Source organism: Podarcis cretensis (assembly GCF_951804945.1).
Source record: "Podarcis cretensis genome assembly, chromosome: 9".
NCBI classification, from domain to species: domain Eukaryota; kingdom Metazoa; phylum Chordata; class Lepidosauria; order Squamata; family Lacertidae; genus Podarcis; species Podarcis cretensis.
The window spans coordinates 6,257,411-6,279,353 of NC_137178.1; the positions used below are offsets into that span (position 1 = coordinate 6,257,411).

The 21,943-nt window shown below is 46.4% G+C and overlaps 1 protein-coding gene across 1 annotated transcript; it reads left to right on the plus strand.

Annotated features, from left to right (window-relative positions):
• Positions 1–18,686: 18,686 nt before the first annotated feature.
• Positions 18,687–21,640, plus strand: LOC307223833 (neurophysin 1-like). Its single transcript, XM_079990136.1, has 3 exons — positions 18,687–18,883; positions 19,195–19,399; positions 21,406–21,640. Exons 1-3 carry the CDS (start codon positions 18,764–18,766, stop codon positions 21,441–21,443), a joined length of 363 nt encoding a protein of 120 aa, XP_079846262.1. The 5' UTR covers positions 18,687–18,763; the 3' UTR covers positions 21,444–21,640.
• The last annotated feature ends 303 nt before the right edge of the window (positions 21,641–21,943 follow it).

Genomic DNA, 21,943 nt, shown 5'->3' on the forward strand with positions numbered 1-21,943 from the left:
GAATTGCATATCAACGCAAATTAAGAATGGATAAATATGAAGAAATCTGGAAGGAATACTTAAGCGATAAGGCAGAAAGTGGTGGGTAATAGGGGGAGGAGAGGTGGGGAAATATTGTTAAAAAGGTGTAGTTATAGGTATATCAGTACTCAAATCTGAATTGTTAAATTGTGTTGTTAGTGTTATTGTGGTTTTTGTTGTATGTGGTTTTTGTGGTTGCTGTTTATATTGAAAAATGATAAAATAATTTTTTTTTAAATGCCTGGTTCACCTATACTGAGTAAAGTTTGCAAACAGATAACTTTAAGAATTATTAAGTAACGGCAAGACTGTGTTCGCTACTCTCTCTACTCTCCTCCCTTCTCTTTCTCCTTTGCTACTTCTAAACAATTTTAAATAATTTTGGATTGGTATCTTTGCCAATTTTTTAATTTTGTGTAGATAAAAGTTGTAAATTTGATTTGTGTGTAGATTAGAAGTGGTATCAGGGGGTAAAGAGGTGACTTTGCTGGTAGGCTTGGAGGTGGAATTTTTCGGCTCTGAGACTTCCAGTGAGAAAGAGATAAGACCAGGCAGCCCTGACCTTGAAGTTGGAGGGGGACTGAAGTAATTGCTTTGAGAATAGTCATGATGGAAAAAAGTAAACAGGAATTGGCCATGGCAACAAGACAGAAAGTAGCATAGAAGAGCATCTGCTCAGGAAGAAACAGAAAAAATGGCCCAAGCCAATTTTTCAGAACTTATGGCTTTACACTTTGCAGAATTCAAACAGGGAATGGACCAGTCAATGGAGAAACTAACTAGGGAAGTAAAAGCTGACATTGAGAATAGTACTGAAGTGCTCTTGCAGAAATTTGATAAATTAGATGAAAAAGTGAATTCTTTAGAAGCAAAAATTGAGAAATTGGAAAAGTCAGCAGGGGAGATGGAAGATAGTAAGATAGAACAAGGAGCAGTGGCAGGGGCTATAGGGGGTCTCACTAACAGGCAGAATGAGCTCGAAGAACAATTTCTTTTACTACAATTAAAACGGAACACTAATACGGTTCAAATAAGGGGATTACCAGAAAATTAAAAAGAGCAAGGCCTTGCCACATATTTGAGTAAGATTTTAGCAGATTGGATGGGAGAGGGACAAGCGGGGATGGACAAATTAATTTAAAACATTTATTGAGTCAGGACAAGAGCGTCCAGAGAAAGAAAGCAGCCTGCAGACATCTTGGTAACTTTTGCCCATCTTCACAAAAAGAGTGAAGGATGGAATCCTTCAAAAAAATTATGAAGAGGGTCTGCAGGTTGAGAGCCAAAAAGTGGACATTTTCTGGGAAATTCCCTTCAAATTAAGAGTTAGGAGACAGAGGTACAAGATTTTGACAACAGCCCTTAGAAAAAATTGACAAAATATACAAATGGGAATTTCCTGAAGGAATTTCCTTTACCTACAGAAAGAAAAGATACAGACGGGCGACGGAGAGTCAGGTTCATGAATTTCTGGAAAAACATGGGAGGGATCCTGAATTCAGAGATGGGATAAAAGAACTGAAAAGCCCCCTGGAACAGCAAAAGGAGGCACTGGAACACTTGGGGGAGCAGTGGGTGGAAAAACAGATTTTTTAAACAAAAAGGACAATGGCAAATCTTAAAGTACTAAGTTGGAATGTGAACGGATTGAACAACAAAGCAAAGAGAAACAGAATTGAACATGAAATTCTTAAACGAAATGTAGATTTAATCTGTCTCCAGGAAACACATGTAGCAAATAAACACAAAAGAATTCTGATTAATAAAAAATTAGGGATGAATTTCATTTCGGCAGATAATGCAAAAAGACGTGGTGTAGTATTTTATATGAAACCTGAACTTGAACCCAAGCTAATTCAGAAAGATGATAAAGGGAGAATTCTAGTGGTACAAATCAAATTCCAAGGAGAAAAGATAGTATTGGTGGGAATACATGCACCAAATGAAAAGAAATAAAAATTCTTTCAAAAACTGGAAACAGATCTTTTGGAGTTTGCAGATGAGAAGGTAATACTAATGAGAGATTTGAATTGGGTACCATCGTTAGAGATGGACAGAACAATTAGGAAAAAAGACACCAAAGTAGGTAGGCTACCCTTAACCTTTTTTGATATGACGGAGACATTGAATTTAATAGATATTTGGAAAGTAAAACATATGTTTGATAAACAGTTCACCTTTTTTTACATGTACATGGCAGTAGTGCCCGACTGGATGCAGTTTGGATTTCAAAATAATTAGAATCAAAAGTAAAAAAAAAATGAAATAAATCCCAGAACTTTGTTGGATCATAGTTCTATAATAATAATTGAAATTTCAAAAGAAACTCAATCCACATTTAGATGGAGATTGAATGAATATTTATTAGATGACAAAAATTTGTTAGAAAAGGCAAAAAGGGTTCTGGGAGATTATTTGAATTAAACCTCAACAATGGAACCAAACTTCAAACAGTATGGGATGCTAGTAAAGCAGTCATGAGGGGACTGCTTACACAACAAAACTCGATTAAGAAAAAGGCAAGGGAAAAGAAAAAGAAATTTTTAGATGAAATTTCAGAGAAAGAAAAAGAATTAATAAAAAACCCCAATAAAGAGAGTTAAACAGGCAATTAAACTATTACAAATTCAATATTCAATGTTGATTAATGAGGAAATAAGGTGGAAAATTAAAAGGATGAAACAAAAGTATTTTGAACATGCCAACAACCAGGGAAATCACTGGCATGGCGAATGAGGAAACATCAGCAAAAACAATATATAAACAAGATAAAACATAATGGCAAGGTCACTGACAAACCAAAGGAAATAAGGGAAGTGTGATGGGACAATGAGCTACTTGTGCGTAAAAGGGTTAGTCCCTCAGAGTTTGCTTAACGTAGCAAAGCTCTGCCTTAAGCGGAGCCCTTGGACATGGCTCCGTCAGTCACTGGTAGAATCCGACAGTGGGCGCTTGCGGAAACGCTTCCAGCATAAAAGCTGCTTGACGGAAACGCGTCTCCTAGATTCCCTGCGTGACAGCTTCCGGCGAGGGGTGGGGGTCGCTAAAGGGGGCCTTGATACCTCCTCACTGTTCTCACTGGAAGTGTCCCAGAGCCTCCCCTCCGACTTCCTGTCCCTTGAAGCTCCTGCTCCCCCCCTACTGGTTCCCTCTTCTGCTGCTGAGTCTCTTCTATCCTCCTGGAGCCCTTCCACCACCTGTTCTTCCGATGGCAGTTTCCTGACATCCACCTCCCCTCCAGGCCCCCCTCCACCCCCTCCCGCCTCCTCTTCTACAGGCGGTGAGGCTGGAAAGCCTCGGAAGGAACTCTCCTCGTCCTCAGAGGATTCAAACACTTCTAGCCACTGCCTTCCATTTCCTTCCCCGTCTTCCTCTTCTTCGTCGGAGTATGCCGCCTCCTCACTCCCTGACTCTGGGAACCCTTCAAACACCCCTTCCTCATCAGTGGTTCCGAAGTATTCCCTCCTAAATCGCTCCACCGGCTGCGGTTTTCTTGGGAAACGCTGATGGAACGTTTCTATCAAAACCTCGTCGTGGACTTCTTCCGCCGGCACCCACGTGTTTTCTGACTCTTCCTCCCCCTCCCATTCTACCAAGTATTCCACTCGATTCCCCTTCCACCTGGAATCAATGATTCCTGCCACTTCCATGTTGCGTTCTCTCTCTTCAATGACAGGTGTTTGGGTGACCCCCCTCTCACGTTCCCCCCACTCCCGTCCCTCTCGGTACGGTGACAGTAATGATCTGTGAAATACTGGGTGCAATTTCATGTGACTGGGCAATCTGAGTTTGAATGCTACTGGGTTAACCTGTTGTATGACCTCAAAGGGTCCCAACCGTTTGGGTCTCAATTTCTTACACCCTCCCTTAAACGGCAGTCCTTGGGTGGATAGCCACACCCGGTTTCCCACCCTTATGGTTTCACCTTCCCTCCTATTTCTGTCTGCTTGTTTCTTATATGCTTCTTTGGCTTTCTCCAAGTTGAGTTGGAGCTGCCGGTGGATTGCTTCCATTTCTTCCACAAAGTGTTCCGCCGCCGGTACACTCCAGTTCTCCCCTCCTTCTCCTGGGAATGCTCGAGGGTGACACCCATAATTGGCCAGAAAGGGACTCATCCCTGTGGACACGTTTTCCGCGTTGTTGTAGGCAAATTCTGCCAGAGGTAACTTATCTACCCAATCAGTTTCTCTGTCTTTTACATAACACCTCAGATATTGTTGCAAAACCCCGTTTGCCCTTTCTGCTTGCCCATTTGTTTCTGGGTGCCTGGCAGTGGAAAAACTTACCTCCACATGCAACAAGCTCATTAGCTTCCTCCAGAACCTGGAAGTAAATTGTTTCCCTCTGTCGCTCAAAACCCTCAAGGGGGCGCCATGCAACCTGAAAATATGCTTTACAAACAACCTTGCAGTTTCTTCCGCTGTGACTGCATGTGAACAAGCTATAAAATGGCACATCTTAGTAGATCTACTACCACCATGACCGCGGTTTTCCCTTTGGATTTCGGTAGATCGGTCATGAAATCTATGGATACCATCTCCCATGGCCTTTCTGGGGTGGGTAAGGGTTCTAATAACCCTGCTGGCGCCAACCTCTCTCCCTTTGCTCTTTGGCACCTGTCGCATCCCCGGACATACTCCCGCACGTCTTCCCTCACCTTGGGCCACCAAAACTCCCTGGTAACCAACCACATGGTCTTGTGCTGTCCGAAGTGCCCCGCCGTGGGACTGTCATGCAACTGTTTGAGCACCCGCCCTCTTAGTTCACCATCTGGTATGTAGAGTGCCCCTTTGTAATATAGTTTTCCGTTCTTTTCCTCAAAACCCCCTGTGTTCTCACCTGTCTCCCTGAGTTCCCTATGCTTTTCTTGGGTATATTCATCGTTCTCAGTACCCTCTACCAGTTCTCTTTGCCCCACCAATGCCGTCCCACAAACCCAGTGGTTCTCAGGGATGATATGTCTTTCTTCCGCCGCTCCTTCCCCCTCTAAGTACTCAGGTTTTCTGGAGAGAGCGTCCGCTCTGACGTTCTCTGCCCCCGGCACGTAGCGAATTTCAAAATTGAACTTGGAGAACTCTTGCGCCCATCTTACTTGTCTCTGGTTCAGTACTCGGGCTGTCCTCCAGTATTCTAGATTTTTGTGGTCTGTCCGCACTTGAACCTTGTGTTGCGCCCCGATCAACAGGTGTCGCCATCTCTTGAACGCTTCATGTATGGCGAGTAATTCCCTGTCGTACACGGTATAGTTCCTCTCGGATTTGTTCAACTTCCTCGAGAAGAAGGCACACAGTCTCCATTCTGACGTATCCTGTCCCGGCTGGAGGAGTACGGCGCCCACCGCTCTGTCAGACGCGTCGGTTTCCACTCTCATCGGCTGCTGCAGATCCACGTGTAAGAGTTGTTCTTCCGAAGCAAACGCCCTCTTTAAACTTTCGAATGCTCGCTGCACTTCTTCCGTCCAGACAAATTTCTTCTTACTGCTGAGACAATCCGTGATGGGGGCCGTTAAGTGGGCAAAGTTCTTGATGAACTTCCGATAGAAGTTTCCGAACCCCAAAAACCTTTGCACATCTTTCTTAGTTTTCGGTGGTCTCCATTCCAGTACCGCTTGCACCTTGCTAGGATCCATGGCCAGCCCCTTGTCTGACAACCGGTACCCTAGGAATTCCACCTCTCTGGTGTGAAACTGACACTTCTCCAGTTTCACCCACAGCTGGTTTTCTTGCAGTTTGCTCAGTACCTCTCATACATCTCGCACATGCTGCTCTTCATCCTCTGAGTACACCAGTACATCATCTAAGAACGCAGCGCAGTTCTTGTAGAGCAGTGGTCCTAGGACGTGATTCATGAATGATTGAAAAACGGCCGACCCCCCCTGGAGGCCAAAAGGCATAACGCAGTACTCAAAGGCCCCCAAGGGGGTGAACATAGTGGTTTTCCACTCATCTCCCTTTCTCATACGTATCAGGTTATACGCCCCCCTCAGGTCCAGCTTGGTAAAAAATTTCCCTTTTCTCACCCAGGTCAGAATGTCATCGATTCTGGGCATGGGGAAAGTCACGGGTTCGGACACTGCGTTCAGGGCCCGGAAGTCCACAACCAATCTTGGTTTATCTGTATTTTTTTTGTCCACAAAGAACACTGGGCTACCCCCCACCGCTCGTGACTCTCTGATGAACCCACGCTGGAGGTTTTTGTCAATAAACTCCCTTAACTCCTGCATCTCCCTGTCTGACATTGCATACACCTTGCCCACTGGCAATTGTGCTCCTGGGAGTAAGTTGATTTGGCAGTCAAAGGGTCTGTGCGGGGGTAGTTTATTTGCTTCCCTTTCGCTGAAGACGTTGGCCAGATCTGCATATTGTCGTGGTACCCTACCTTGATCTGTTGCTTCTATCTTTGCTAACGTGGCCTGGGTACCTACTTGGCCCCCCTTTTCCGTGCAGTGTCCCATACAATGCGCTGACCCAAAGGAAACCACTCTCTGATGCCATCCCACAAGCGGATCATGCAGCGCTAGCCAGCTCATCCCCAAAATGATGGGCGCTCCTCCCAAAGTGGCTATATTAAACGCTATCAGTTCCGTGTGTCTTGCCACCCTCATTGTCATGGGGACAGTCTGCTGGTTAACTTCTCCTCCCAACAGCGCCCTCCCATCAATCGTGGTCACCTGCAGAGGATTTTTTAAAGGGATGGTTTGTATCTGGTGTGCGGCTGCAAACTCCTTACTCATAAAGTTGCAGGAGCTGCCTGAGTCCAATAGCGCCTTAACCTTTAGCAGGTGTCCGTTTGCCAGTTCTAGCAAACCTCTATTACTAGCGCTGGTCTTGGTGGTTCCGGCGTGGGCACATTCACTGATCCTTGGCCTGGCTGCTGTGCCCCGATGGTTCCAGCCAGGCGTTGGCTTTTACTGACTCCTTAGCTCCCTCCGCCTCCTCCCCAACAGCTCCCGCCATTCCTTGCCATTCCTTTCTTTGCGGACAAACCCTGGCAAAGTGACCTGGCTGTTGGCAGAGAAAACATTTCTTGGCGCCTTTCCCCTCCTTCTTCCGCCCTTCGCTGGGGTTTGAAACTGCGCGCGCGCTGTTCCGATTTCCATCGGCTCTGCTGGCTGGGAAGGCTGCTCTGGAATCTCTGGAATGCGGAAATCCCTCCAACGCTCCTCTTTCCCTTCCCACTTCTCCAGGGCTCTGGCCTCCTGGCGTGCTCCTATGGCCAGCGCGGATTTAGTCAGATGGTCCATAGACTCCGCCCTGGGCGCCCGGGAAAGTTCATCTTTTACTGCCGAAGATAATCCTTCTTCGAACAGCATTTGTATCGGTTCCGCAGACAAATCCCAATTTAATTTATGGATCAACATGGTGAACTCAGTCCAGTACTCACGGACAGATCGGTTCCCTTGCTTACACGCCATTAACTGTCTGCACGCCACTCCCTGCTCAATCTCACTGGAGAACATCAGATCCATGGCGCGAAAAAACTTCCTTGTGTCCTCGTTATTGGCTGCCATCAGGGGTCTCACCCAGTCTCTCGCCCCTTTTTCTAGATGGCCAATCACAAACGCCACCCTCGATTCCTCATCAGGAAAATCATCAAACTGCAGATTAAGGGCATATTGCATTTCTGTCCTAAAGGCTTGATAGTTCCTGGGATCACCCCCAAATTTCTGCACCAGTCCCGGCACCTTCCTTGAGACTTGGGTGGCTTTTCCCTTCTCTGCATCGTGAGCCCTCCTCTCCTCAAGCCTAGCCGTTTGCAGGGCTAACTGCACCTCCAACATCCTGTACCTTTCTTCCAGGCTTGGAACGGCTGCATCTGCTCCCCCTTCTCCGGCTCCGGTTGGATTGCTCATGATGCCTCTCCTTGCACAAGGGCTTTCAGGGACTGTCGGATTGCTGTGATGGGACAATGAGCTACTTGTGCGTAAAAGGGTTAGTCCCTCGGAGTTTGCTTAACGTAGCAAAGCTCTGCCTTGAGCAGAGCCCTTGGACATGGCTCCGTCAGTCACTGGTAGAATCCGACAGTGGGCGCTTGCGGAAACGCTTCCAGCATAAAAGCTGCTTGACGGAAACGCGTCTCCTAGATTCCCTGCGTGACAGCTTCCGGCGAGGGGTGGGGGTCGCTAAAGGGGGCCTTGATACCTCCTCACTGTTCTCACTGGAAGTGTCCCAGAGCCTCCCCTCCGACTTCCTGTCCCTTGAAGCTCCTGCTCCCCCCCTACTGGTTCCCTCTTCTGCTGCTGAGTCTCTTCTATCCTCCTGGAGCCCTTCCACCACCTGTTCTTCCGATGGCAGTTTCCTGACAGGAAGCCTTTATTAAGTACTTTACAGATCTTTACAAAAAAGGAATTGAAAAGAAGACATTGATGGAAGAATACATAAAAATTAGCAAACTCCCAAAAATAAAGGATGAAAAACAGATACTATTAAATGCCAAAATAACACCACAGGAAATATTAGATGCAATAAATCAAGTAAAGACAGGTAAATCTCCAGGACCAAATGGAATTACAGCAAAGTATTATAAAAAATTTAATGAACAGCTTGTGATTCCTTTAAAAGATATGATGAATGAGATTTTAAAAACAGTCCCAGAGACATGGAAAGAGGCCTATATAACATTAATAACAAAACAAGAATCAGATATAACATTAGTTAAAAATTACAGGCCTATCTCATTATTAAATAATGATTACAAATTGTTTGCATATATTCTTGTTAATAGAATGAAAAGAGCTCTGGAGGAATATATACATCAAGATCACGCAGGATTTCTTCCAGGTAGACAAATGAAGGATAATACCAGAAACATTTTAAACATAATTGAATACCCGGGAGTGCAAAATGAAAAACAAGCAGCATTGATGTTTATAGATGCAGAAAAAGCATTTGATAATGTATCTTGAGACTTCATGAAAAAAGTTCTTGAAGAAATGGAATTTGGAGTAAAATTTAATAAGGGAATACAAGCTATTTATTCAGAGCAGAATGCAAAGTTGATTATTACCCATGTGATAACAAGCCGATGTAAAATACAAAAAGGAACCAGACAAGGATGTCCATTATCACCGCTTTTGTTCATTCTGTTCCTGGAGGTCCTGGCAAGGAACATTAGAATGGATAAAGAATAGTAGGAATAAAAATAAAGAAAAATTACTGTAGAAGATCCAAAGAATTCTCTCCCTAAAGTAATAGAAACAAATTCAAAAGTTTGGACAAGTGGCAGGCTTTAAACTTAATAAAAACAAAACAAAACTGTTAGTCAAAAATCTTAAAGAATCAGATAAGAAAGAAATCACTGGGCAACAATTTTTTACTTTTTGAATGTTGTCTAGATTTCTACAACTGATTTAGGGTATTTTTGCTCTTCTGAATCAGGAAATGGCATCTGTTTCTCTTCATCAGGTGAGGTTTACTGTAAACTGAATGGTGGGCATTGATAAAGGTAAGTACGTGTAAATTGCATGTTGCTTCACCATTTTTCAAACTTCAGGGCTTGAACTTCCGTTTCTTGGAACTCCTGGAATGCTCAGCGGCAGGGAGGTCTATCTTCAGAGTCCAACAGTAGTCAGCCATCATGACTGCGTCCCAGCGACCCTGATACCTGGTCTCCATCTCTTTCATGTCCTGATGGAATCTCTCCCCCTGCTCGTCACTCATTGAACCCAGGTTCTCAGGAAACCAGTCCATATGTGAAAATAGGTAGTGCATCTTGACGCTCATGTTGCAGCCCAGGTTTCTGAAAGCAGTCAGCATGTTGTTGACAAGTTCTGCGTAGTTTTTGGCCTTATTGTTGCCAAGAAAGTTCTTCACTACAAATGCCTTCTACGCTTCCAGTTCCACTTCGTTCATTGAGTTTCCGAACTCTGGATCTCTGATGAGCTGACGGATCTGAGGACCGTCAAAGATGCCAGCTTTCAACTTCTCCATGGTCAGTCCTGGAAAAGCCTGGCACAAGTAAGTGAAGCAGTCACCATCCTTGTCCAGAGCCTTGGTGAACTGCTTGATTAAGCCGAGCTTGATGTGCAGTGGTGGGAAGAGTAGTCTGTCTCTGTCCACCAGAGGGTCGTTGATGACGTTCCTTTCTTTGCAAGGCACCAATTCCTCCCGCACAGGCCAGTCCTTCTTCGTGTAATGCTGAGCATGGTCCCTACTATCCCACATGCACAGAAAACATGGGTACTTGGTGAAGCCAGACTGTTGTCCCAACAAAAAGTTCACCATCTTCAGGTCAACACAAATAAACCACTTATGCTGATCATAACCAATTTTCTCCAGCACATACTTCACCGCTTCATAGTTCTCCTTCAGTGTACTTGAGTGAGCCAGGGGTATAGAGGCAAACTGGTTGCCATTGTGTAGCAGAACACATTTCAGTGATCGCTTGCTGCTGTCAATGAACAGTCTCCAATCTTTGGGTTCGTACTGTGGCACTCCAAGCTTGAGCAGAAGCTGCGCAATATCTGTACAGTACACCAAGTCCTTCTCTTCCGAGAAAAAACGGAGGTACTCTTGATGCCTGTTGCGGAAGAAGCTGATACAAGCACTGTCAAAGAGGAGGAGAAGAGGTTTTTTCCCTTCAATCTGGATGCCAACAGTCCTTTGACAAGCTGAGGTTGCGAACTAGATCATTCAACTCCTTTTCATGCTGTTTTATATTTTACTGTATATATTGCTGCACACCGACATCTTATATTGTATGAACAGGTGATAAAGGTAAAGGTAAAGGTACCCCTGCCCGTACGGGCCAGTCTTGACAGACTCTGGGGTTGTGCGCCCATCTCACTTAAGAGGCCAGGGGCCAGCGCTGTCCGGAGACACTTCCGGGTCACGTGGCCAGCGTGACATCGCTGCTCTGGCGAGCCAGAGCCGCACACGGAAACGCCGTTTACCTTCCCGCTGGTAAGCGGTCCCTATTTATCTACTTGCACCCGGAGGTGCTTTCGAACTGCTAGGTTGGCAGGCGCTGGGACCGAGCAGCGGGAGCGCACCCCGCCGCGGGGATTCGAACCGCCGACCTTTCGATCGGCAAGTCCTAGGCGCTGAGGCTTTAACCCACAGCGCCACCTGCGTCCCTACAAGCTGCAGTAAAGAGCATGAAATCACTACAGGACTCCGAGCATATTTCAGAACAGGCCAGGAAAAGGAAGTAAATGGGACAGGAAGCCCCACTGCGGGTGCCAATCAGCGCTGTGACCCCCACCCATCCTCGAGCCTGGGTCCCCTGAACACACACACAGGTCACACACAGGTGACCTACTGCCCACCCAAAAAGCCCCTCCCCTCAGTAGCACACCCCAAAACACACCCTCCTATCCTTTGCCCACAAATACACCCCCAAAATACAGATACACAAGTTTGGGGGAGTCGTGGACGGGGGGGAGGGGATGTGACCCCCCTTCAGGCTGAAGGAGGGTGGCATTCAGTGCCCCCCCAACCTACAGTGAGTCGGGGGAAGGGGGAGAGCGGCAGCAGCTGCTTTGCTGCTTTGCCGCTTGCTGGGTTTGGGGGGGTTGCGGGTGGGGGTGGGCAGCGCCAAATGGTACTCCTCCTTAGCCTGACACCCAGTGCAGCCCGCACCCCTCACACCCCCATTGCTATGCCCCTGCTGAAGAATAAAATGATAAACCCAGAAGGAAAAGCATATGCTTACCCCATTGGAAAAACGATGGCCAAGCTCAAGCAAGTCTGTGATTGGAGATGCATGCATCGCAGATGTTGTTGTTGTTTAGTCATTTAGTTGTGTACGGCTCTTCGTAACCCCATGGACCAGAGCATGCCAGGCACTCCTGTCTTCCACTGCCTCCCGCAGTTTGGTCAAACTCATGCTGGTCCAAACATCTTGTCCTCTGTCGTCCCCTTCTCCTTGTGCCCTCCATCTTTCCCAGCATCAGGGTCTTTTCCAGGGAATCTTCTCTTCTCATGAGGTGGCCAAAGTCTTGGAGCCTCAGCTTCAGGATCTGTCCTTCCAGTGAGCACTCAGGGCTGATTTCCTTCAGAATGGAGAGGTTTGATCTTCTTGCAGTCCATGGGACTCTCAAGAGTCTCCTCCAGCACCATAATTCAAAAGCATCAATTCTTCGGCGATCAGCCTTCTTTATGGTCCAGCTCTCACTTCCATACATCACTACTGGGAAAACCATAGCTTTAACATAGCATAGCATCGCAGATATTGCCACCCAAGTTGGAAAGGGCTTCTTTTCTATATTTGAAAGAGGAAGGGAGGATGTAAAGAGGAAGCCCTGGGCAAGAAGATGGGGATTTTAGCTTCAACAGGAACCCTCACCCCCAGTCTATCAATGCCTGTATATGATCCTTCAAGCCATTTGATTTGGTCTTCTTTCTTCCAAAGAAGGGAATGAGCGACAAGTGACGATGACATCGAGAGGTGCTTGACTCAGAGACTTTTGGGGTCAGGCAGGGCTGTCGCTTGGTAATGCACAACATGCTTTCTGTGCATATGCAGACCGCTGTAGGCTGTCTACACATCTTGCCAGCTTGAAATGAAGCCATGCTGTTCATTTTCTCGATTCGGATCGAAGCTGGTCTGGGGTGGGGGGGTGAGCAAATGCAGCTTTTCATAATAAACCACAGCACAGAGACGGATTGTGGCCAGCACTGTGTGTACGCCGCTTGCCAAATCATCATCAGGAGCACACTGGATGAAGAACCAAGGGGAATGGGAGAACAGCATCAGGCTCAACTCTTGGCACCTTCCTACCCCCTTGCATCCGAGGTGACTTGTACTGGCAGGCAACGATCCATAGGTGTAGCAAGCAACACTTACTAGCATGTTCTGCTTGTTCAGGCATCCCTCGACCTTAATGGGGGTGAGATCGCGGCTTGGCTCGCTTCCTTGAGTCTTCTGTTCTGGAGCCACCTGCTCTGCTGGTGCTGCTGCAGTGCACAAGGAGCATAAGAAGAGCTTGACCGCTGGATCAGGCCAAAGGTCCATATCTCTTCTCAGGGGGCCTGCAATGAAGACATGAGTGCCACAGCGCTCCCTACGCCATGCTTCTGATTCCTAGCGACTGCTATTCAGAGACCTACTGTCTCTGACAATGGAGGGGAAATGTTGTAGCCACTGACACTCATCCTCCATGCAATGGTCTAACTCTCCTTTTAAAGTCATCAAGGTTTGTGGCCATCATTGTTTCCTGTGGAAGGGAGTTCCAAAGTTTAACTATGCGCTGTGTTAAGTAGGACCTCCTTTGGTCTGTCCCAAATCTCCCAAATCCTCTTCATTGAGTGGCTCTGCATTTCATACAGCTGCAGATATATATCTATTCCCTTGCAGTCTGTCTGATCAGAGTCTTATCAAAGCAAGGCTTGCCAGTGGGGAGACGAGTCGATCAATGGCGCTGTAAGTTGGATTTGCAACTTTCCCGTCCTCTCAGTCTAATGATGTCATAACAGCGGAGTAGATAACAGAATATCCTACATTACCCTCTGAATCTCATCCCTAATGAGTTGCCTTTTAATAGTCCTCACAATTTAAAGTCGGTGACCTGAACGTTCTTGAATTCACAAGCGAGGAACAAGGTCCTCTTTGACCTCTGAATTTGACCTCCTGTGCCCCGTTTAAGTGCCAAATATTAAGGCACAAGAGAGCAGGTAGCAAGATTGCTTCCTGGACAACGGTTAAAAGTCTGCTGGTCAATTAGTAAAGCTAAAAGTGCATTACAGAGCGAAGGCGTTCAATGCGGTTAAGAGTTTCAAGTCCTTGTCTGCAGCTGCAGTTGATGAAAGTGCTAACTGACTCTAACGAAGGTTAGGCAAAAAGGAACAGGTATGGCAGCAACAGATATTAGCCCCGGTTTCATTAATAGTCAGTAGTTCTCATTTATATTCAGCATCACTGTCATTGCACCCTTGAAGAAAAAGAACCGATCCTCTCCCAGTAGGCAACTCTAAACCTTGTTTGTAAATATGTGTGTAACAGCAATCATGGTAGCCCATGTGGACCACTAGGTTTGGAAAGTTGGGAAGATCTCCTTTTGCTACACCAGGATGGGAAGCCTCAGGGGACAATTGCACCACTCAGGTCATCTCTATCTGTCCCTCAAAGTCGCCCTAAGCCAGATATCGTGGTACCTTGGAAGTTCATTCCAAAACCAAGGTGTGCTTTCCCATAGAAAGTTATGCAAAATGGATTAATCCGTTCCAGACACTTTTAAAAACAACCCCTAAAACAGAATAGAATAGAATAGAATTTATTATTTATACCCCGCCCATCCGGCTGGGTTTCCCCAGCCACTCCGGGCAGCTTCCAACAAAATATCAAAATACCGTAATACATCGAACGTTAAAAGCTTCCCTAAACAAGGCTGCCTTCAGATGTCTTCTAAAAGTCTGGTAGTTGTTGTTCTCTTTGACATCTGGTGGGAGGGCGTTCCACAGGGTGGGTGCCACTACCGAGAAGGCCCTCTGCCTGGTTCCCTGTAACTTGGCTTCTCGCAGTGAGGGAACCACCAGAAGGCCCTCGACGCTGGACCTCAGTGTCCAGGCAGAATGATGGGGGTGGAGACGCTCCTTCAGGTATACTGGACCGAGGCCGTTTAGGGCTTTCAAGATCAGCACCAACTCTTTGAATTGTGCTCAGAAACATAGTGGGAGCCAATGTAGGTCTCTCAGGACCAGTGTTATGTGGTCTTGCCCCGAGTCACCAGTCTAGCTGCTGAATTCTGGATTAGTTGTAGTTTCCGGGTCACCTTCAAAGGTAGCCCCACGGAGAGCGCATTGCAGTAGTCCAAGCGGGAAATAACCGGAGCGTGCACCACTCTGGCGAGGCAGTCCGTGGGCAGATACAGTCTCAGCCTGTGTACCAGATGGAGCTGGTAGACAGCTGCTCTGGACACAGCAATTTAACATGAATTTTACTCTCTAACGAGACCATCGATCCATAAAATGAAAGCAATAAACAATGTACTGCAGTCATACAATCCATCAATCGGTAGCTGAACTGGGTTCCACACAGTGACACACACACACACACACAGAGAGAGAGAGAGAGAGAGAGAGAGAGAGAGAGAGAGAGATGCAAAAACAAAAACACAAAAGAAATAGCAAAAACAGACAAACCGCAGCATAACACTCAAAATGGAAGCATAACACTCAAAACGGAAGTGTGGCACTCAAAACGGAGCACGTTCAGCTTCCGAAATAAGTTCGCAAACCAGAACACTTGCTTCCGGGTTTGCAGTGTTTGGGTTCCAAGTTGTTTGAGTACCAAGGCTTTTGAGAACCAAGGTATCACTGTACAACACTCCTCATCCTGGCTTACATCCTCCTTGAAGGTTTTTGCCTGGCTGGAATATGTCATTGAATGTTTCTTTCTTGCCTGTGTGGAAGACGGAGAGTGATGTGTCAGACTGGGGGGGGGGGGGTGAGAATAGCCATAGAAGCACAGAATTGTACAGTTGGAAGGGACAATATGGGTCAGCAAGTCCAGGGCTATGGGACGCGGGTGGCGCTGTGGGTAAAACCTCAGTGCCTAGGACTTGCCGATCGCATGGTTGGCAGTTCGAATCCCCGCGGCGGGGTGAGCTCCCGTCTTTCGGTCCCAGCTCCTGCCCACCTAGCAGTTTGAAAGCACCCCTAAGTGCAAGTAGATAAATAGGTACCGCTTTATAGCGGGAAGGTAAACGGCGTTTCCGTGTGCTGCGCTGGTGCTGGCTCGCCAGAGCAGCTTCGTCACGCTGGCCACATGACCCGAAAGTGTCTCCGGACAGCGCTGGCCCCCGGCCTCTTAAGTGAGATTGGCACACAACCCTAGAGTCGGACACGACTGGCCCGTACGGGCAGGGGTACCTTTACCTTTTTAGTCTAGGGCTGCCACGTTTGTTCGGGCCGAATACAGGGCAGGGTGGGGCAGGGCAGTTGGAGAGGTGATTTATTCTTTCTCCATCTGGTTCTGAAATGACTTCAAAGCAAGCCATTACAATCTATTGCAGCCTAACAGGGTGACCCCAGCACACTGGAGTGTGGGGAGGATTAAGGGACTGGTAGGCATTGGGGACCAATCTGAGTCATTTTTGCATTTTAATGGCGAACCTACCTAATTCACACTTTCCGAAACAATACGCCAAAACACAACCGTTCTTCAAAATCTGCACTTTTCCAAATTTTGCAATGTAGCCCAAGTAATGCATGCAAAAATAGATCTCCTAGGGTCAGATGTGCATATATTGGTGAAAATAGCGTACAGAAATGCACTTCGGGAAAAGACAAACCTATGGTTGTGTACAGTATATGCGGCAAAACGGCATACGAAAATGTGTTCTGTTGTGAGAAAATCAGCCTAAAAAGCTGGAAAGTTTTGCTGAGAACTTTAAAACAATAAGAAATAAAATTGCAAACTGAGAGAAATTGGAATTGACAGATCTGTCCGTCCTAGCAGAGGAAAGGGGCAAAGGGGGTGCAATGGTTGCACATCCTTCTTCAAACTTGCAATGTGGAGATATCAGGAACAGGGCCTATTCCATTTTACAGACCTTAAGTTGTAGAGAGGCTGCAGAGAGTTAGATTTGGAATCCCTTAATTCTGAGAGTTGACCCTACCAAGCTACAATAACTCATCTGATTTGGCGTAAACTAGCTCCTTATTTTTATCCAAGTGGGTGAGAGGAATGGCTTACCCAATTTTTTCACTTATGCCAACCCATTTCTAGTAAACTGCATGCACGATAACGCTAACCGGAACGGATTCTATACTTCAGCAGCCTAAGAAGAAGTTAAGGCACCATCTACTGGTTCAGTAGACACACTCTGTGCATAGCAACAACTTTTTGACTTGGGCAAAGAGATCCAAAATAACTATAAGCCCTCTTTGGAGAACGCCTTGCCTGAAACAAAAGTTTCAGCAACATTAGCACGAGTGGTTTGAATGTTTTTGATCACCCTAAGTACGTTACTATTTTATTTTTAATAGTACGGCTTTACCACTTTGGGGTTTGCCGTCCTAGACTCCTTTGGCAGACACAACCATAAACTTAGAAGGAACCACGAGGCTCATCCTAGTCCAAGCCCTTGCAGTGCAAGAACCTTTTGCCCAACATGGGGCTCAAACCCACAACCCTGTGTATAAGAGCCTCACGCTCTAGCCACTGAGCTATTCCAATGGGAAATCTTAAACATTTTCATTGTCTCCACTAGAAGCTGAGTCTTTGGAACGTGTCCAGAGACAAACTGGAACGTGTCCAGAGGAGGGCAACCAATATGGTCAAAGGCCTGGAAACGATGCCTTATGAGGGACGGCTAAGGGAGCTGGGCATGTTTAGCCTGGAGAAGAGGAGGTTAAGGGGTGATATGATACCCATGTTCAAATATATAAAAGGATGTCACATAGAGGAGGGAGAAAGGTTGTTTTCTGCTGCTCCAGAGAAGCGGACACGGAGCAATGGTTCCAAACTACAAGAAAGAAGATTCCAGCTAAACATTAGGAAGAACTTCCTGACAGTAAGAGCTGTTCGACAGTGGAATTTGCTGCCAAGGAGTGTGGTGGAGTCTCCTTCTTTGGAGGTCTTTAAGCAGAGGCTTGACAACCATATGTCAGGAGTGCTCTGATGGTGTTTCCTGCTTGGCAGGGGGTTGGACTCAATGGCCCTTGTGGTCTCTTCCAACTCTATGATTCTATGATTCTTTAGTGCTGGCAGGCCCAAGCTGTGGAACACTCTTCCGGAAGAGACAGGCCTAGGTACCATTTAAATTTTAAAAAATGAATTTCTACCTTTTAAAAGGTCATTTTGTACTGTTTTCATGCTGTTTTATATTTTACTGTATATATTGCTGCACACCGAAATCTTATATTGTATGAACAGGTGATATGTACGGGTAAATACTATTACTGTACTGGGACGCGGGTGGTGCTGTGGGTTAAACCACAGAGCCTCTTGGGCTTTGCAATCGGAAGGTTGGCAGTTTGAATCCCCACGATGGGGTGAGCTCCCATTGCCCAGTCCCTGCTCCTGCCAACCTAGCAGTTCGAAAGCATGTCAAAGTGCAAGTAGATAAATAGGTACCGCTCTGGCGGGAAGGTAAATGGCATTTCCGTGCGCTGCTCTGGTTCGCCAGAAGTGGCTTGGTCATGCTGGCCACATGACCCGGAAGCTGTACGCTGCTTCCCGCGGTCTGTAAAACGAGATGAGCGCCGCAATCCCAGAGTCGTCTGCGACTGGACCCAATGGTCAGGGTCCCTTTACCTTTACTATTACTGTATAAAATAAATAGATCTAATAATAATGGGTGGTGTTTGTGCTTTCCACAAACAGATTTCCTCCTAAAATCTCAGGAGGTTTTTTCCGAGAGGGCTATGGTCCAGGCCAGACTCTCACACAGATCAGATCTCCCCAAAATCCAGGGGGAAAGTATGTCAGATCTCCCAAAAGCCCAACAAAAAGTATTCATACTCTCCTCCCCAACCTCGGGTGACATCAAAGACTTCTTCAATTAGGGAGAACTCTTGGCCTTTGATGCATCTTCTACCCAGTTTGGAACGAAACGGGAGAGAAAATTGCCCATATTTCAGTGGCCTCACATCTGCGACCTTGTCTTATTAGACGTGACACTTGGCGTGAAGAGCAATGCCTTGTGCTTTTTAAGAGAAATGAGTAACAAGGGCTATAGCACCGCTCAACAGGCCTGTCCACCAGTATATATACACCTACGGCCATAAGGGCAAAAACCAGAAAGACCTTCTCCGTTCCTGCTCCTCAAGAGAAGCAGCTGGTGGCAACCAGGACGAAAATGTCTTACAATATGCTAGCCTTCTGCTTGCTTTGGCTCCTGGCTCTCTCTTCGGCTTGCTACATCCAGAATTGCCCCATTGGAGGGAAGCGCTCCCTCCTGGATATGGAAGTCAGAAAGGTAGGTCATGGCGGGTTTAAGGCAGGAGAAGGCAAGGTGGGAGAGGGCTTTGGCTCAGTGTTAAGAGCATCTCTGCATGCAGAAGACCGCAGGTTCAATCCCTGGGCTCTCCATATCAGACTGGGAAAGAATTCTGTCTGTTGGTGTGTGTGTGTGTGTGTGTGTGTGTGCGTGCGTTTGTGTGTGTGTGCTTTAAATGCATGGTTTGCATGCCATCCAAACCACTTCAACAGTAAACATCGCCAGACATCGGATTATGTAAACCAGACTTGGATAAAGCTACATTTCCTCCGTTTTGTGCCCCACACCAGTGCATCTCCTGTGGGCCAAGAAACAGAGGGCATTGCTTTGGTCCCAACATCTGTTGCGGGGAAGAACTGGGCTGTTACTTTGGCACAGCGGAAACCATGAGATGCCAGGAAGAAAACTTCCTCCCAACGCCTTGCGAGTCTGGAAGGAAGCCGTGCGGCAACAGCGGAGGGACCTGCGCTGCATCAGGCATCTGCTGCAACAATGGTAAGGACATCTCTCCATCAGAAACCTGCCCTTTTCCTTTCCTTTTTAAAATAAATTTTATTGGAGTTTACATTTTTATCATACTGACAATATATCACATAACAAACAAAATACAGAGCCCCCTTTCCCCCCATGACTTCCCTCAACTTCTCTTGCTCCTTACTTTGTTTTATCTTAATACTGAGTTCTCTATATTACTTGTTGTTGTACTCTTATCTTATTTGACAACCTCTTTCTATATTTTAGTTGATTGTAAGTGTTCACTCAAACCCTGCCAGTGAGTCCATCTCTTTCCATTGTTTCTGTATATACAACATGAACGGTTCCCATTCTTTTTTAAAGTCTCTACAGTATTGTCTTTTTCTCCAAGTCTTCCCGTAAGTTTTTACCATTTCAGCATATTCCATCGGCTTTCCTTGCCATTCTTCTGTTGTTGGAATTTTGTCGCTTTTCCATTTTGGGGCTAAAAATATCCTCACCACGGTTGTAGCATACATGAAAAGTTTATTCTTCTCTTTTGGCTGAAACCTGCCCTTTTTACCCATAACATTCATTGCTATGCTGTCCGTATCTGTGCAGCGCCATGTGGTTTCCGGCACTTGTGCTTTCCACAGTGCGCATATCACCCTTTTTGCTTTTTCAAGTGAGCGTGATTTGGTTTCTGCTAGTTGGAAATTGCTGTAAGCATAGAAAATTGCTGCTGCTACAGCTGCTGTCAAGCTCGGCTACATAAAGCCAGTTTAGATGTCGGTAGGACCTCTGTCCTTGTGCAGAGGTTCAAGTCAACATGTGGATAATGGGGATGGGAACCCCAGGAATGGTTCTGATGCCCCATTTATATGCATTTTAAACATTCACAAATTGCTACCGTGAAACAGGCATGAGTTCATTTGTTACCTGCTGTGGAATACATGCAGCTTTATTGCAGTGAAATGATATTTTTGAATGAAAAGTGGCTTTTCTTAGAATCATAGAACTGCAGGGAACCCAATGAAGATCTCTCAGGACCGGTGTTATGTGGTCCCAGCGGCCGCTCCCAGTCACCAGTCTAGGTGCCGCATTCTGGATTAGTTGCAGTTTCCGGGTCACCTTCAAAGGTAGCCCCACGTAGAGTGAATTGCAATAGTCCAAGCGAGAGATAACTAGAGCATGCACCACTCTGGTGAGATAGTCTGCAGGCAGGGAGGGTCTCAGCCTGCGTACCAGATGGAGCTGGAAGACAGCCACCCTGGACACAGAATTAACCTGCGCCTCCATGGACAGCTGCGAGTCCAAAATGACTCCCAGGCTGCGCACCTGGTCCTTCAGGGGCACAGTGACCCCATTCAGGAGTAATTCAGTACTAAGGCTTGGGCAGCTGAAAGGGACCAGAAGTCTTTTGATGAGGTGTGGGGAACCATCAGGAACAAGAGGTGGGGTGCAAATGCAGCCCTCTAAGCCTCTCTGGCCCTTGAGTCTCTCCCCAGCCCACACCTGCTCCCCAATCCTGCTTTGCTCCCTTCTTGAATGTTTTTGCACGGCAGGAATGTTCCCCAATGATGCCTCTTGCTTGTGTGGATGGAGAATAGAGCAGGGGGGTGGGGTATGTGAGAAACTAGCCAACTGTAAAACTAGCCAAAGGTAAAATCTACATGCATTGCCCCACCCACTTTTGCTTGTTGCCCCTGAAAGTTAACTACAAGAAAATGCAGCCCTTACATTTAAAAGATTCCTCCTCGCTTGACCATGTCCCTTGGAATTCCAGAGATATATAACCAGAAAGGAATTTGCTAAGCTGCCTCTGTGCGTCTCCTCCAATCAGGCAGGCAACACTTCTCCCCTCTCAAGATGTTGGCAGGTGCTCCTCAAATTTTGGCACTACAGACAGCTGCCCAGGTTGTCTCTGTTGTTGGGCTGGCTCAGTATGCAACCTGCCTTGGGCAGATCTGTTCCTATGAAGATCAGAAACGGCCACAAAAGACGTGGCCCACGTTGATTTCTTTTGACGAATTTCCTTGCCATTTCAGAGGGCTGCATGGTAGACTCTGCCTGTGACCAAGAATGAGAAGACAACAAGGAACGAGGATCATGTGAATCCACTTGTTGATTATGAACTTGCAGGCAACGCCAGTGGGACACTTCAAGTATGCATGCTGTATGCCAACGGCCAACAAACTTGTGCAAAATAAAAGTTGCATATCAGCAACAGCAGTCTATGATTTGTGTTCTCCTGGCTTTTCAATAAAATTCTATTAGCATGTCTATTGCTTATGTAACTGTTCATTTGGTTAACAATATGGCATGGAAGGGGGATACATTTGTTTATTCATTCATTTACTTGAGTCATTGTTTGCCTGTTGGCAAAAAAAAAAAAAAAGTCTGCCAAGACTACCATAAAAAGATTTTAAAGCACACATTAAAACAGTAAAATGTATTATTGCAAATTCTCAAAAAATGCTACAAACCGCAGCAAGAACTAGTCACAATTCCAACTAATCTCAGCCTCCCAAGGCTTGGTGGAATAGAAAGGGCCTTTTTCAAGAGCCCACATACTGCAGGGTAGAA